Raw genomic sequence first — 17,708 nt, forward strand, 5'->3', positions numbered from 1 at the left:
AATAATAAAATAAATTTTTTTAAATTTTTTAATATTTAAAATATTTAAAAAAAATACAGCACATAAATATATGAAATATAGTGTACATTAAAATAAATAAATAAATATTTAAAATATAAAATATTTACCCTAAAAAAATGAAATTAAGAATTTTTTTAAATATTTTAAAAAAATAAATCCAAAAAATTTCAAAATACGACTTAAAATTCAAAATACAATTCAAAACTCTTTTTAAAACTCATAACTAAACAAATTTTCTTTTTTCAAAACTCAACTCATAACTCATAGATACCGTTTGGGAAGGTGGGTTGGAGGCTTTTTTGGCTATTTTAGCCACAAAAAACAAAATAGGCTATTTTAGCCATAACAAACAAAACATCACATCCAACCCATAATCATTACATTCTTCTCTCACAAAAAAACTTAAAAAAGCCAAAAAGCCAAAAAGCCCTTCCCAAACCAAGCTTTTAAGCCCAGGCTAAAATAGCCAAAAAAGCCAAAAAGCCAAAAAGCCAACCCACTTCCCAAACGGAGGATAATCAAATCACGACTCCACACTCAAATCACATTCCAAAAATTATTTTAAAAAATAAAATAAAAGAATATTTTTTTTTGAATTTTTTTAATAGAGTTTTGAAAAAAATTTGGTTTGAAATAATTTTGAATTGAGTTTTGAGTTGTGTGTTTGGTTATGAGTTTTGAAAATAATTTTTGAATTGAGTTTTGAGTTGTGTATTTGGTTATGAGTTTTGAAAATAATTTTGAAATTTTTTGATTGGATTTATAATTTGAAAAGAGAACGAAACACGGTCCTTATTTATTTATTTATTTTTTACTAAAAGCAAAAATCACATGATTGTCACTTTGCTTGTTTTTGGTTTTCCAAAAATACTTTTTAGAAAATTATACTTTATTGTTTTTTGTGTTTTTTTTTATATTATTTTTACTGAATTCTTTAAATATTTTAAGATTTTTTTTAAATTTTTAGACACACCTAACATAAATACACGTAAAAGGTATAATTTTTATGAAAAAATCTTTTAAAAATTCACTAAATACCAAAAATATAAAAAAATATGAGAATTCAGTATATTTTTTTTTTGTTTTTTTATGTATTTATTATTTTTTTAAAATATTTTTTTTCACAATTTTTTTACTTTTTAGATACATCTAAGTATGATGCATCTAAAAAAGTAAAAAAATGCTTAAATTTTAAAAATATTCACTAAAAACAAAAAAATATGAAAAATAAAAAATTCAATTTTCAAAAAATTTAATCCAAAAAATTCAAACTGAACACACGGGTTAGTGTTTTTTTATTTTTGTTCTTAGTAAACTTTAAAAAAAAAATTTCACAAACTTTTATAATATACTTAAAAAGTAAAATATTTGTGATAATTTTTTTTTTGTTCTAATTAAATTTTTAAATTTTTTTTTTTCACAAATATTTTAATTTTTATGCAAAAAGTAAAAGATGAATCAAAACATGAAAAATAAAATTTACTAAAAGCAAAAAATACAAAATAAGAAAAAATTAAAAAATATTTTTTTATTTGGGCTGGAATGGGGTTAAATGTTACAAAAATGTTAGAGACGGACTCATATGGAAATTAGATTTATGTGAAATATTTGATAAATTTTTTGAAAATTCTAACATTTAAGGAGGTAAAATAATCATAGTACATGGGTTTTGTTATAATTTACCCTACAGTAAGGGTTGTTTGGGACGACCTAAATAAGTGTATTTTTTATGTTTTTATGAAAAGATGTTCAGAAAAATAAAAAGATAATGTGATGAAAAAAAGATAAAAAAATAAGAAAATAAATTATTTTTGAGTTATCAAACTTGGCCTAATAATTATGTATCCTTCTAATAAAAGTATAAATTAATTATTAGAAGCTGTACTGAAAATATGCATTTAGCAAAATTAGTAAAAAAAAAAAAAAGTGAAAAAATAGAGGAAGAAAAGTCGTGTGGGCAAATCAACCAATCGAAGGTTCGGGAAGAACGGTATATGACAGCTGCAGACGGAGAATCATTTCCTCGTTGGACTCTCTTGCGTGCAATCGTATCCAGCCATAACTCTGTCATATAGGGTTAGGGTTTTTCAATTCGTCTGTAATTTAGCCAATCAATCGGGCATTCGAGGTCGGCAATGGGAAGAATGGCGAGAAGCTGCGTACAATCGATGCTGAAGCTGGTGAATTCGTTGATTGGTCTGGTTGGGATTGCGATGATACTCTACGGTTTGTGGATGATTAGGGATTGGCATAGGCATACTCATGATGGTCCTTCTCCTTTCGGTTCCAATACTCCAGCTCCATGGTATTCATTCATTCATTCATTCATTCTCTCTCTCTCTCTCTCTCTAAATTGTTTGTAGGTTTCTTTTTATTTTTGACAAGGGTGGGGCATTCTTCTAACTTTTTTTTGAAAAAAAAAAAAAACAGAAATTGTTAATTGCTTTTCCTTGCAACTTTTTTCATTTTTACTTTTCTCATCATTTATTTTTATATGTTTGGTTGTTGAGAAATGGGATGAAAACATAAGAAGATGTAATTTTGAATTCTACAAAAAATTGGCTTTCTTCTACTGGATGTACCCATGAATTAAAGTGGTCCCATTCACTTTTTTACCTGACTTATTAATGTAAAATTCATGTGAAAACAGTGGCAACCATCAAAAAAATAATTTTAAGATTGATTAGATTTTTTTTTTATAGGTAAAATTAGAAATCATCATCTACAATAAGTATGGTAAGTTATCTTTATTGGTTTATATTGCTGAAAAATAATTTTTGGAAGTTTAGTGCCTCCTGCATTGTGCCTTCATTATGAATTCAGCATTTATGCGAATCAGTGGGTTGCACAAGGGATGCTGATATCGCTATGGTTGCTTATATTAGTGTTACACCATTTGAGTTTCAAGCTTCTGGGTTGGGATAATTTTTAACACAATACATTTTGTAAATGAAACTGTATCTTAGGCCTGAGAATTTTCTTCTTATGGTTATTTGATAAGAAAAAGAAGAACAAAAAAAATAAATAAATATTTTGCGCTTTAAATGTTTAGTTTGTGTAAATTACTTTTTAATTGAACAATTATCTTTAAGCTATTTTTAAATGAAAAATCCCTTGAAATGCAGGTTCATGTACACTTTTCTTTCCCTTGGGGTCACTTTGTGTGTGATTACATGCTCAGGTCATATTGCTGCAGAGACTGTTAATGGTTGCTGCCTTTACTGTGTATCCTTTTAGTGAATTTGTTTCATTGATTCCTTCTTTGCTTTTTGTTATCAAGTGTTACTTCCATGGCTTTGGGAGTACAATATGAAGTATTGTTCCCTCTTAAATTTATGGAATGCTGATAAATGGTCATCTTATTGGCTATCCTTTGCTCTTTGGTTGAGTTTACGAGTTTTTGTGAGAAACTTTACAATTTAGAGCTGAAATTGCTGTTTATGCTAGGTAGTGCAATTGAGATATTATCTGATGTATCAAGACCATTACTGTCTATTTACCAGGCTGTCATTGCTACCTTGTAGCCAGTTAACACCTTGAGACAGCTAGACTATTACTTAGCAGTTGACATCAAACTTTGTATTGTTGAATGCTCTAGCATGAAAGTTTGGCATATGGATGGTTCTTCATTAATGATGGGGGTTTGTTTGATTGGGGTGGCTAGTTTTGGGTTGGTTTCATTCCGGTTGCCATTGACGGCTATGGAGGTTGTTTCATCTTAGGGTATGGAGACTCTGGGTGGATACAACTGTGACCCACTTTTAGTATCCTCCACTTACCTTGCTTTTACATGTGATGGGGAAAAAACAGGAAGGGAACAAAAGAAATTAGCCAGGAGAGTGAGAGATGGAGTATTGGTGTTGCACAGTGAGTGAGAGGAAGAAGATGAAGGGGGAAAAGAGGGTTCCATTTTCCAAAATACCTCATCATGTGCAGATCACGTGTGTGATTTTCTGTAAAAAATTTAGTGGCCATTATCAATTGGACTAATGTGACACAATGTACAAAATTGAAGGGTAAAATTATTGTAATTAAAACAATAAGGACTAAAGTGACACAGAGTAAACTACATGGACTATTGTTGTAATTTGCCATTTAAAATAAAAAAGTTTTGTTGGTGGTGGTACTGCTTAAACAGGTTATTGCATCCTAATAGAGTTTGGAATCCAATGGTTTTGGTCTTCTCAAATTCTTTAGAACTTTCGTAGCACTCTATCTGTTCTCTTTGAATTGTTTGTTGGATATTCAAGTTATCATCTCTACTTATGTAAATTTCTTTGGTTTTAACAAGTGGATGGTGGTGCTCTTTTTAACTCTTTCTGAAATGATAGCTTTGTGGAACTGTATAAAATGATGAATAAGTGGAAATATACTCTCTTCTAAGATCTGGTGCATCATTGTTGTAACTTAGAAGTTAGAACTGTCTTGCTGCTTTTGGTGTCAATTTATCACTAATTAGTTCAGCTGCCAGAATCCTTGTACATGCCTATAGAAGATTTACATCCCATCTCTGTTATCTGCTTTCATTAAACTTGAATGTTTTCAAGTTCATTTCAGCGCTTATATATATATATATATATTATTTATCGCATCATTTTCTTATAATTTTATTAATAGCGGGTTTTTTCTTTCATTTCAATGTATTGGATCTGTTAAGTTGTTAACTATAACGAAGTATTTTTCCTCTTTTTTTCTTCCTTTATTTATTATTATTATTATTATTATTTTGATTAATTTCCCATACTATCTTTGAAACTTTGAAAATTACTTTCATTTAGAAAAAGCAAGAATACGAAAATTCTGCTCATGTATGCCATATAAATTGATTTAATATTTTATACTCTTTTTTTTTTTTAATATTGTTTACAAATATCAGTTGATACGTATTTATTTTATTACTTTTCTTATAATGTTTAATTGTGTTATTTTACATATGGATTCCTTCTCATATTTTGTCTTCACCCTTGTGATGCATTCTCGATCTATCTTATGTGATTGAATGTTGAAAGTTTATGCTTTATTAGAACTGGTCCAATTATATTTATTGATCTCAAAATACTGCCTTTTGGTATGGCGTTGAATTGTGACAATTTTGCTTTCAGATGAATAGTAAAATCAAGTCATGCATATCAGTCGTTTCTTTTTACCTAATACTGCATTTTTCTGTTTCCTTGTTTCTGAAAAGTGGGATTTTTATTGTAAGAATTTCAGTTTCAACTTAACAAAGCCTCATTTTTGTAATTTGTTTGTGGTAAGGAGAAGCATTATGAAGCCCGGTAGCTGGGCATCATATTGTTATTATTTTGTGCTTATCTTTGTAAATTTCAAAGAAGCGTATGTGTAGGCTTCAGATTTTGTTAAGTGAGGAAACTCCTTATGTGATCTTGCTTCCAAAAACATTAAATAGATTTGCTTCTATGCTTCAGTTAATTCTTGGTCCGAGAACAACATCTATCAAGTAAGTTAGTGCATAAGTTCAAGGAAGTTAGTGCATAATGCTGTTTTATTTTAATTTTAAATATGGTGCTTAAATGGTGTCAGCCTGTAAAAATTAATGTTATGATTCAATATTTGAAATATGGCCCGCACCTCAATTACTTTAAAATTGTCCTATCAAAATTTTTGTTATCATTTTCATGTCATTTCAGAATATTATCTTTTATACCCCCCTTATTAGGTGGAATCATACCTCTGGCCGTGCCAGAATACTAAAATGAAAATGGATCTCATCATCTCTTTGGGGGGGGGGGGGGGGGGGGGGGGGGATTCTGATTGAAAATTGGTTTCCACTGTCTATTATAATGTATTGTGTCTAATTTTTATATAATAAAACTATAAAAATAAGTTTCCCATGTGAAATATTCTAATTTTGATGTTTGGTTCTGTGGAGCATTGCCATATGAAGTAGGCATTATGACTCCATTGTTGACCTTGATGGGTTTTAGTATATGGCATTTGTCTTCTTGCTGCTTGTGCTGGAAGCTGCAGTGACTGGTGATGTATTTTTGAACCACAACTGGGAGGAGGTATGTTGTAATTTAAAGTCTTCATTCTTGTGCATGTTAACAATTATTTGTGGTTATCATTTTTTTTCCCTTCAACATCAGGACTTCCCGGTGGATCCAACTGGGAACTTTAATGAGTTCAAACATTTCGTCAGAAAGAACTTTGAGATGTGCAAATGGATCGGCTTGTCGGTTGTGTGTGTACAGGTCTCTCTCTCTCTCTCTCCATTGAGTGTGCATGCACACCCACATAATGCAAAGCATGGCTGTCAAAATCCCGATCTATATTTTACGTTCGTACTATTTTACAATGCATTTGGGCAAACTCAATCTATATCATGTAGAAAATCCTTGGATGTGGGTTCTGATCATGAAGGATGGATCTTGTTGGATTGTGGAATCATATATTTGGAGCTTTATTCTATCTGATTGGATTTATAAATCTTGCTTTGTTTTGTAAATTGTATGTGTTGGATTTGTTGTTATTTTGATGTTTGTGGCTTAAATATTCATTTTACACTACATCCAAACTGAATAAAAACAAGCCATATTGAATTGGATAGGCTAAGTAAAAGAAATTAAGTAAATAGACATTCAAATATTGTTGTAATTTGACTAAAGGAATATTAATTAGTGAAATTCAAGCATCTTTGTTCTCTCCTCTAGCCTACTCCACTCTTCAAAGCGCTGGATTTCAAAACTGTTCTTCTCCATTTATCTTTCTTTCTTTATTTTTATTTTCTAGTGAACTGCAAAGCTTTTACTACTAACCTTTCTGTCTATAATGCTTATACTTACATGGTTCATTGTATTTTTCATACATTTTTATTTATATTTTTAAAATTTAGGCTAATTTTCCAACAATTATTGAGAAATGTTTATTCATAAATTATGCTTTTTCCTTTTTTGATAAGATCTTATGATTCTCAATCCAATCCTATGATATGATCTTGCTACCCCTTCCAATATTCTAACTTGTGATTCAAATAATAACAATCTTCACGCAGAGAGCTTTTGACTTATTTAGAGAGGGATTCAAGATTTAGGTTCAGTTATCTAGTTAGATGCTATTAAAGTATTTCACAGCACTCGACAAATTGCTGAAAGAAAATTAAATACGCTGACACCTTTTAAAGGTTTAAGTCATTTTGTTTTGGTTGACATTAGAGTCAATTTGTAGGTTTATCACAGTGGGCTTCTCTTTTCTTTACTTTTTCTGGCAAGTATTTTATTACCTGAAAAATAGAATAATACAATGAAGCTCAATACACACCCCATGGGGTAACATGTCTATCTAAAGAGGGATGAACAAGAAAGAGAGCCTAGCCTAAAAAGATAATCTCTCACAGCCTGAAGGCAAGTCGACAGAGTGGGCTTCTCTGTCCTTGCAATTCTTTTCTTTTTCATAGCTTTTTTATTTTATTTTATTTTATTTAATTTATTTATTTATTTTTATTTTTTATAGCGAACTTAAATTTCCTGTTAAATAATACTGTATTATTGATTGTTATTGATGTGTTACAAGATTGTTCCTTATATAGATGTAGGTGTAGTGGATGGTGGTAGTGGTGTAGTGGGTTAGGTTTAGTGGAGTCGGTGAGGTGGTAGTGGTGTAGTGGGTTAGGTTTAGTGGAGTAGGTGAGGTGGTAGGTGATGTAGAATTCTAACAGCCCCCCGCAAACTCAAGGAGGATAGAAACTAGCCAACTTGAGTTTGAAGAGAGGAACAAAACAAGAAAATACATAAAAATAAAAGAGGATAGGTGACACTGTATGGAGGATAGAAACTAACCAACTTGAGTTTGGAGGATAGAAACTAACCAACTTGAGTTTGAAGAGAGGAACAAAACAAGAAAATACATAAAAATAAAAGAGGATAGGTGACACTGTATGGTCGTGTCAGACCATTGGTGAAGACACTGGATGGTGGTGTCATAACGTTGTAGAGGACACTGTATGGGGGTGTCATAACGTTGTAGAGGACACTGTATGGTGGTGTCATAACGGTGTAGAGGACACTGGATGGCGGTGTCAGACCGATGTAGAAGACAGTTTATGGGGTCATGTCGGACCGTTGTAGCAGACAATGTTCTGACAGTTGTTGTGACAGTTTACAGAGTCTTGCTGGACTCTTGTAGAAACTAACCGGAATCAATGTCGGGACAGTTTACAGAGTCTTGTCGGACCCTTGTAGAAACTAACCGAAATCTATGTCGGGACAGTTTACAGAGTCTTGTCGGACCCTTGTAAAAGTGGCACCCTCAAAAGGTGTGCCCAATTTTGTCAAAAGGCGTGCCATCAAAAGGCGTGCCCAATTCATCAAAAGGTGTGCCGGACATGATGGCGAGGCACGTGGGCGCCTTGGCTTGCGTGCCCGTTTGTTGGCTGGTGGTAAGAGGCGCGCGATGCGCGTGGCTGCCTCGGCTATAAGACAGAGGCTGAGGCTGAGGTAAAAAACCTGCAAGAGATATTCTGAGAGAGATTTCTGAGAGAGATTCTGTAACACTCTGTTTTCTGAGAGAGAGTTCTGAGAGAGATACTGTGTAACACTCTGGTGCCTAGAAAATGGCTTCATCGTCTTCCCGCGGGCTGCTCACCCTCTTTCCCGACCTCAACGAGTCAACGAGAGAGAGAACTGGTGCGGTGGCACTGGAAACTCAACCAAGCGCCCCGGAGTTTGCTCCGTTGAACTTTCCGATGCGGTCGGTGGAGCAAAGAATGGCAGTGCAGTCAGATGTGGAGGCCAATCAGTATACTTTGAAGGCTTGTGTGGAAAGCATGACGGCGGTCACAAACTTGTCGAACCGGCTGCAGAGTAGGACAAATGAGGTGCAGCAATTAAACTCCCAGCTGGCTCTGCTCCAACGCATGTATAAGGATGCGCGAGCAGAGATAAGCGTGCTAAGGGCAGAAAACAAGGAGCTGAAGCGGAAGGCCACCGTGATGTTCCGATTTGGAGGTCCGCCATATGCAGCAGTGGAGGAGCAGGGAGTAGTGATCGTGCCCAGTGGAGTGGGAAACACGGAGGCAGCACCGTTAAGGACCGCCCAGGACGGAGGCAAGAAGAAGAGACCTGCAGCAGAGTAGAGAAGAAAAAAATCCCACTGTAGGTGTGGGTGTGTTGTGGTGGTTTGTTTGTTTGTTGGTTTTTTTTTTTTTTTTTTTTTTTTTTTTTTTTTTTTAAATTGTGATCGGGGTTGATCCCTGACATGAATAAAATGAGTTTGGTGGGCAGTTCTGCTTCTTCTGCTTCTTTTTTTTTTTTTTTTTTTTGAGTACGAAAAATGAAATAAAATAAAGAAAAGGAAAGTGGGGTGTGTGGAAAATGTGATGATGGTGTTGTGTGGAGGCATATACTTGCTGTAGTTGAAAAACAAAAGGTAGGGGACGCCAATATTAAAATAAAAAGAAAGGATGTGGGTGCTTATGTATGCATGTGCTGTGGGCATGGTGGAGCAGTGTGCAGATCAGAGTGGGTAGGTTTTATTTTATGGTATGGTATTTTATATATATATATATATTATTTTATTTTATTTATTTATTTATTTATTTATTTATTTATTTATTTATTTTTTGTGTCAAAGCTGCCGAGAGAGAGAGAGAGAGAGAGTACACCAACCAAGGCTCAATACTCTTATACTGAGGATAAAAAAAAAAGCCTCATATGTATCCTTGAGTTCGAAGGAGAGTGGAACCAAAGTCTGGTCGATGAATCAGGACCGCATGAGCAGAGCGTGATTAACAGCTCCTGTTGGTTCGTCTCGGACGTTGCAGAGCAGTAGAGGATCGTGCTCTGCTTGTGTCGACTGGCAGGGATGGTCGTGCGGTGGTCTCGGTCCAGGTCAACGGTGGGGCAGATGGTGGTGGTGGTGCGCCGCTGCCACGGCGCCATGGTGGCGAGGCCCGAGCGAGCCGCCAAGGATGCTCCGAACGGGGAGGAGAAAGTAGAACTCCGTGTCGCCGATCTGAAGAAGGTCTTGGGAGTCGAGCTTGACGGGAGGTGGAGTACGCCTTCGACGAAGCAACCGTTCTTGCCGAGGACTGCGAGGGCGAAGCGGCGGCGCTGGAAGTCGTAGAAGATGCGGGCGTGGTGGAGATGATGGATTGGTTGCTGCGAAGAAGATGAGTCGCAGATCTATTGAAATCCTCAGGAGCCGAATCAAAAAAGGGAAGAAGAGTTTCTGGTATGTGTTGAAAAACTCCAGCAGGCAGCGAAGGCAAGGTTGCCGGCCGGCTGCCTGCCGGAAAGAAATGAGTATAGGCCTAAATCTTATAGCTCTGATACCATGTTAAATAATACTGTATTATTGATTGTTATTGATGTGTTACAAGATTGTTCCTTATATAGATGTAGGTGTAGTGGATGGTGGTAGTGGTGTAGTGGGTTAGGTTTAGTGGAGTAGGTGAGGTGGTAGTGGTGTAGTGGGTTAGGTTTAGTGGAGTAGGTGAGGTGGTAGGTGATGTAGAATTCTAACATTTCCTTCCACTTCTCAGTGGTCTCATTTGGTTTAATGTCCATGCTGTTCACTTGCAGGGACTGTGTATGTTACTTGCTATGATTCTGAAAGCTTTGGGGCCACATCCTGAAAGATGCTATGATAGTGATGATGATTATACTCCAGACAGGGTTCCACTCTTGAAGAATTATGTTCAGCCGCATTATGTTGTTGGTGACCCTATCTACAGATCCAAGAATGATTCTTGGAATGTGCGGATTAATGATAAGGTAAAGGTGTAGGTAATTAAATTTGACAGTTGATGCCATTTATATGAATCCTTTATTGTTCTTGTTTTTTAAGTTTTAGTCTGTCTTGCCAATATTTTGCTAAATCATTACGATCATATATTATTTTCATAATTCTGACCTTCATTTTTATTCATCTCCTAGCTTCTTCAACTTGTATTGTGCTGTTTTATTTATTTATTTGTTCTGAGCTTATTGTTCTCTTGCACATATGACTCCACCATTTCAGCTGGTTTCCTTCCAAGGACTGTTTCTTTTTTTTTGATAAATCTTCCAAGGACTGTTTCTACTTTCAACTTTTCTCAATGCATCCATTTCAACTCTGTATAACATACTCACCTTTTCTTCTTTGTTAAAATCATGATTGTTTATGATTTGATTCAACCAAAATGATTCGATTCATGCTGTTAAATCTTAAATTCAATGAATCGTATGCTTCAATTGCGATTCATTGTGATTCAGTTCTATTTGCATAATGCATAAAACAACATTGTTTCGCAAAAATTTTAAGAGAGAGAGAGAGAGAGAGAGAGAGAGAGAGAGAGAGAGAGAGAGAGAGAGAGAGAGAGACCAATTAATTATATTGATATACGTGATTGTATAGATATACAATTTAGTTATATTGACATTTATTTCATTTTAAACATTATGTGTGTTTTTGGGTGTATAGATATATAAAATTATATATTATGCTAAATAAAATGAATCTTATGAGTCACGATTCGATACAATTCATGATTTGACAACAATTTTTAAAATTTTAATTCTAGGATGTGCTTTGTTTATGGACTAGTTTCTTGACTTTCCATCTTTTAGTACAAACATAAATCCTTAATGGTAACTTCAATTTTGATTTAATTGTTTGCACTGATTATAAATTACTTGAAGCATTTTTACCATTCCTGGTCTCTTTCTTTATTGGTTTCCTTTTCCTAACTCCCAGTTTTAATGATGAGTAAAGTAAGACAGTTAAACAAATCCGCTAGGATTCTCTCTTACTATGTAACCTTTTTGCCATTCCTCATTCATTCTCCTACTTCCATCTGATTTGATCAGTCCTGAATTTTGAAATTTTTTTCTGTTTTGCTGCATCTTGCTGTCGTGGTATATGATTGTAAGCTATGTTAGTCAGCATATTAAGATCTGCAGATGTAAAGGGCATTCATTTTGTTTTGTCCTATATGTGGATGACTCATTTTGACAGTGTGCCAGAATACTAGTTGGAAATATGACGAATTCTTGGATAATTGGAAAATATAGATAAAATGTCAACAAGGTTGATGGGAAGATTGAGAAAAAAATTCCCTTATCCAAAACTAAATAGAAGGTAGTGCCTAGTGACACAAGTGGTGTTATTAAAGCCATGTTATCAAACTTCAGCTCTTAGTAGATGTCATGAATTTCCATCCATAAGGACATAATCAACCATCCAATGAATTTATGAATTCAATGTTGAACTTTTGAATGCAACTCTATCTTGATAAGAAAATCAGTTTATCTTTCGCGCTAGTTTTGTTGCTTTTGTCACTTAATCTCTTGCCAAATTGCATCTTTACCTTCTCCCGAGGTTTAAAAAGAATGCTTTGCTATGCCTCTTTTGGTAGGTGCTACTGCTGGACCCTTTAAATTGATGATTTATTTTCTTGTTTATTCTCTGTTTTTTATTTTTGTTTTTTGATTTTTCCAGATAAACAAGTGAAGAGGATTTGGATCAGGTAGAGCCTTCATATGCATGATAAGAAAGAAGCACAGCAAGGTTGTTAAATGTCTTATTGGAGCCTAAACTACCCTACAAGGTTAAAAATGAAAAATAAAAATAAAAATGACAGGCTTATATAGCAGGTGGTATAACTTAATTGACAGGTGCATATAACTGTAGAATTCTCTATCTACTATACTGGAATATCATGATGTAAATAGCGAATTTGCAACTACCTTTTGTTTGTGCATATACAACTGCAGAATTCTCTACCTTTTACCTGCGCTTAACTGTTACTTGTAGTTCCCATAGCTTTGATGTTAGCTTCCATGTCTTAATTTGCTTCATGTGGCTTTGCTTAAAGTATATCCGAGAAAAGCATTTGTTAAGAAAAGTGAAATACCTGGAGCAACATTGTAACTCATAAGATGTACTCACCCAAGCCCACCCCGGTCTGGCCCTGTCATGGAGTGTATGAAGTGTGACCTGATTTTGTTTGATATCCTTTCGCCATGATCAGTACCCTAGTTTACACTACCACCTTGACCCTTGCTTTTTAGTAGACTGAATTATATTGATACAGACTTGAATCACATCCATTAGTTTTTTATTTTTTGAGAATCAACAAGCATAGGTTATATAATAAGAGATTTTACAGACATGGCCAAAACATGGATAACTGATCGTTCTACCGTATAAATTGCCAAAATAGTAAAAAAATTATCACTAGATAGGATATGGAGAGGATGCATTCCAGTCAGACACTTGAGGGTGTTGACCAGGACTTGGCAGTCTGAAGATAGTGCGGCAAGGAATGTTGTGCATCTTAGCCCAATATATAGCATCCAAACAAGCCTTCGCTTTGGTACTGAAAGCAGAGTGTAGATGAAGACGTGGTTTTTTGATAAATCTTTTGCTGCATAACATTATAACAAATCCATGCAATACCAGCGTCATTGGTGGGCATTGTCCAAACCTAAAAAGGATGATCATTAACAAAGTTATTTGCAAGTATTAAGGCCAAGTTTGGCATGAGACAAAAAAGACAAAAAGTCAAAAAGTCACTATCCTATTTAAGTCACATCATCTTATTTAAGTCACATCACCTCTCTAACACATCACTTCAAACCCAACCCAAACACAACCCATATTTCATAAAAAGTCAAAAAGTGCACTTATTTAGTCTTCCCAAACTAGGCCTAAGTGTTAGTATCATAGTTTTCGGGAACTGCATAAGAGCCTTTGATAGATTCAAACCCGAAAGAGGCATTGTATGAGCCTGAGAACTTTTCATGACACTAAGGCCTCGTTTGGGTACCATTCCTTTTAGTAAAAAAGTCAAAAAGTTACTAAGGCTTCGTTTGGGAACAAGTTAATTTAGTAACTTTTTGGCTAATTGGCTAAAAAGGTAGGTAAAAAAAATTTGTATGTTTGGAATGACTTTTTGACTAATTACAAAAAACTGTGCAAAAAGTAGAGAGAAGCCGTAATTGTTGATTTTTTGGTATGACTAATTGGTTAATTGGCTAATTTAGTAACTTTTTGGCTAATTGGCTAAAAAGGTAGCATCCCAAACGAGGCCTAAGTTAGTTAAAAGTCAACAACTCATACCAAAAAGTCAAAGATTCTCTTTTCTCTCTATTTTTTGTACATTTTTTCGTAAAAAGTTAAAAAGTCATCCCAAACATATTAGTTTTTTTAGCTCATATTTTAATTAAATAGTCAAAAAGTTACTTAAATTAGCTGTTCCCAAATGAGGCCTAATATACATGTCATTATGAGCCTGAAAACTTTTCATAGCACTAATATACATGTCATGCGCTAACTGGACTGCATGGGGGATGGGCATTTCAGTCTTACCAAACACTTTACTATTTCTCTATCTCCAGATGGACCAGAGTATAGAAATTGATTGGATAACCGGCTGCTCGCTAACCCTATGAAACCAATTTTGGAACCAAAGATGGAAAGGCACAGGAATTCCATGAGAAATTCAGGCCTAGGGGTGAGGCCCTCTATGTGCTGGGAGAAAGGACATTCACAGAAAAGATTTTCCAAGGTTTTTTTCCCTAGAAAAGCATCCAGGACAATTAACATTCAGTGTGACCCCTCGTTGTCTCAAGTTCCACTTAACAGGTAGGATATTGTGATGGCTTTTCCAGATGAAAGTAGCCCACTTCGGTGGAATTTTCTACTTCCAAGGCCACACAGACTGATTCTTAAGCCTTTGTCTATCGGGCGAATCTCTTATTTGTAACGCCTTTACATATCCAAATTTGCCTAAATATTCACCAGATTTTGATTCTCCCCAAACAAGTCTATCCTAGATCCCAGAACGAGGAACATGAATACTTTGAATGAGAGGTGAACATTTCTGGAGGAAGAACAAACGTATAGCAAAGCTGACCTCCAACAATGGTTTTCCATGTCAATGAAGTGGGAAAGAGTTAAAGAAGAGAAATAGTGAGACAGTTCCTTACCCCTCAAAGGATTGGACATCTGGGTATCCACTGATCCTCCAAATGATTAATCATTTTCCCATCTCCAATCACCCATCTAATACCATTGCAAATCAGATCCTTGCCTGATAAAGACTTCTCCATCCCTATGAGGCATAGCACACCCTTTTAACATCAAGCATGGATTGAGAATGACAATATTTCCCCAAATTTTTAAAATATCCAACAGAAAAAAAAAAAAAAAATATTATGTGTATATTCAATATTATGTGTCTTATAATACAATGAAGAGGTCTATATATACTCAAGGTAAGAGTGGGCAATAAGAAAGTTATGGAAATATCTTAATATAATAAAATTTAATTACAACATCTAATATATATAGTGAATATAATATATATATATACCATATTCAGTAACAGTTTCCTTCAAAAGTGGTTGCGAAGAGACTAACTAGAGTCTTGAAAGAGAAACTAGAGAAAATAAAATAAAAATAATAATGTTGGAAGATAATTTATGGTCATGTCGGACCATTAGAGGAGTAGTCGGGGTTAACGCTGTAAAACAATTTATGGTTGTGTCGGACCGTTGTAAGAACATGGTCGAAACAAACAAAGCTAATGCCAGGAGACAGTTTATGGTCGTGTCGGACCATTGTAGAAAAAGAATGGGTGTTGAATCAGCAAACATAGTACACACGTAACTTATAACGTGGTGTTGGACGGTGATGGCAATAGATGAAAGAGTGCGCCAAGGAGCGGCTTAGAAGGGAACCATGTGTGTCTTGAAAAGTGGTTGCGAAGAGACTAACAGTTTCCTTCAAAAGTGGTTGCGAAGAGACTAACTAGAGTCTTGAAAGAGAAACTAGAGAAAATAAAATAAAAATAATAATGTTGGAAGATAATTTATGGTCATGTCGGACCATTAGAGGAGTAGTCGGGGTTAATGCTGTAAAACAATTTATGGTTGTGTCGGACCGTTGTAAGAACATGGTCGAAACAAACAAAGCTAATGCCAGAAGACAGTTTATGGTCGTGTCGGACCATTGTAGAAAAAGAATGGGTGTTGAATCAGCAAACATAGTACACACGTAACTTATAACGTGGTGTTGGACGGTGATGGCAATAGATGAAAGAGTGCGCCAAGGAGCGGCTTAGAAGGGAACCATGTGTGTCAGGGAGTGGCTTGGAAAGGAACCATGTGCACTAAGAGGTGGCTTGGAAAGGAACAAAATGCACCAAGGGGGCAACTGAGGGAGCAGCTTAAGGAGTGCGGCAGAAGTGGCTTAGGGAGTGAACAAAGGGGAAACTTAGGTGGTGCACCAAGGGGGGGTGGCTTAGGAAAAAGGGTGACTTAGGTGGTGTGCTAAAGGGCGACTTAGGTGGTTTGCATGGTGTATAACCATGCTCACCATAATATAGGTATAATATCCTCCTTCAAACTTAATAGGTTTGAAGATAAAAACTTATTTGAGGTTAAAGCAGAGGAAAAACTGAGTGGAGCGGAATGGAGAGACCATGTTTACAAAAAGATATTGTATAAAGAAATTTTTAGTTTAATGAAGAGTGAAGAACCTTTTTTTTATTTTATTTTTTTAGAGGAAAAAAAAAAGGGTAAAACCACATAGGTGTAAAAAATAATGGTGGAACAAACAGATTGTTTTGTTTGAATAGAAAAATAGTGTAGACCAAAGAGAGAATTTTGGATGGGTTTGATTAAAAAATTGTGAAGGATGATGGGTTCGATTAAATAATTGCGGAGCTTATGGGTTTGTGGGCAACGGTGAAAGACGGCGATGATGACCGGAGCTATAGCTATAGCACGACGGTGATGAAAAGGTTTGATGTGTTTGATAAAAGGATGGGTTTATAGGCAGCGGAGCTGACGGAGATACTAGAGTTGAGAGATGCAGCGGAGTGAAGGCGATGATGCTGAAGAAGGTTTGGCGACTATGGTGAGACAGCAAATAGGATTGAGGTTCGACGAGCGGCTAAGGTAAGGGTGCCGCCTGCTAGTAAGGCGGAAAACACCAAGAGCTTAATTTATAACTCTGATACCATGTTATAATATCTAAGAGAAAATAAATATTATATTACGTGTACATTTAAAATCTGCTTGAAACATTCCAAGTCCTGAACCTCCCAGACTTTTTGGGGGACACACCTTGTGCCATCTGCGCCAACAGAGACTCCTATCTTTATCCGAATACCACAGAAAACTTCAAATAATCATATAGTAACATTTTTCAAACAATATTTCAAGATTCAAAAAAAAGGAAAAATGTAGATCGGAATGGCTTGAAGAAAATATTTGATTAAGACACATCTAATCGCAAAGTTGAGAATTAGATATTTCCATCCAGGGGGTATATTTTTAATCTGATTCGGCAAAAACCCAAAAATATCCAATTTTTTCTGACACGAGAAATCCATCATTACACCCAGATAAATTCTACCAAAAGGTAAAATACTACCCAGCATCATTCTATCAGCCAAAGAAAAATTAGGATTCAAAATTTTTTCACGTAAATTGATTTTAAGCCTTGTTAACGCACAAAAAGCATTGAGAAGCCACTGAAGGCACTAAGCTTCTGCTGGGATGAATTGCATAAAGAGAAAGACATCATCCACAAATAAAATATGGGAGATGAGAGATAAGAGGCGAGCGACGGCTAATTGCAATCCCACGACAAATGCCTATAGGCTAATTGTTATCGCTTATATATTCATTGTTTATGAACAACTTCATGAGTGTGTACCTTCAAAAACTATTCAGCTACCT

General features: G+C 35.2%; 1 protein-coding gene across 1 annotated transcript; it reads left to right on the forward strand.

Moving 5' to 3' along the window:
• Positions 1 to 1,888: 1,888 nt before the first annotated feature.
• Positions 1,889 to 12,740, forward strand: LOC114297810 (Tetraspanin family protein). Its single transcript, XM_028242289.2, has 6 exons — positions 1,889 to 2,326; positions 3,147 to 3,246; positions 5,967 to 6,047; positions 6,129 to 6,233; positions 10,560 to 10,751; positions 12,457 to 12,740. Exons 1-6 carry the CDS (start codon positions 2,157 to 2,159, stop codon positions 12,466 to 12,468), a joined length of 660 nt encoding a protein of 219 aa, XP_028098090.1. The 5' UTR covers positions 1,889 to 2,156; the 3' UTR covers positions 12,469 to 12,740.
• Positions 12,741 to 17,708: the final 4,968 nt, after the last annotated feature.

The sequence above is a fragment of the Camellia sinensis genome, chromosome 7, assembly GCF_055761805.1.
Source record: "Camellia sinensis isolate YWXY chromosome 7, ASM5576180v1, whole genome shotgun sequence".
Taxonomy (NCBI): Eukaryota; Viridiplantae; Streptophyta; class Magnoliopsida; order Ericales; family Theaceae; genus Camellia; species Camellia sinensis.

Bases quoted from the DNA above. Each gene is read 5' to 3' on its own strand.
- LOC114297810 (XM_028242289.2), top strand. From the start codon at position 2,157: ATGGGAAGAATGGCGAGAAGCTGCGTACAATCGATGCTGAAGCTGGTG. The intron at 6,048-6,128 runs GTATGTTGTAAT...CTTCAACATCAG, and splicing joins TGAACCACAACTGGGAGGAG to GACTTCCCGGTGGATCCAAC. The intron at 6,234-10,559 runs GTCTCTCTCTCT...GTTCACTTGCAG, and splicing joins TGTCGGTTGTGTGTGTACAG to GGACTGTGTATGTTACTTGC.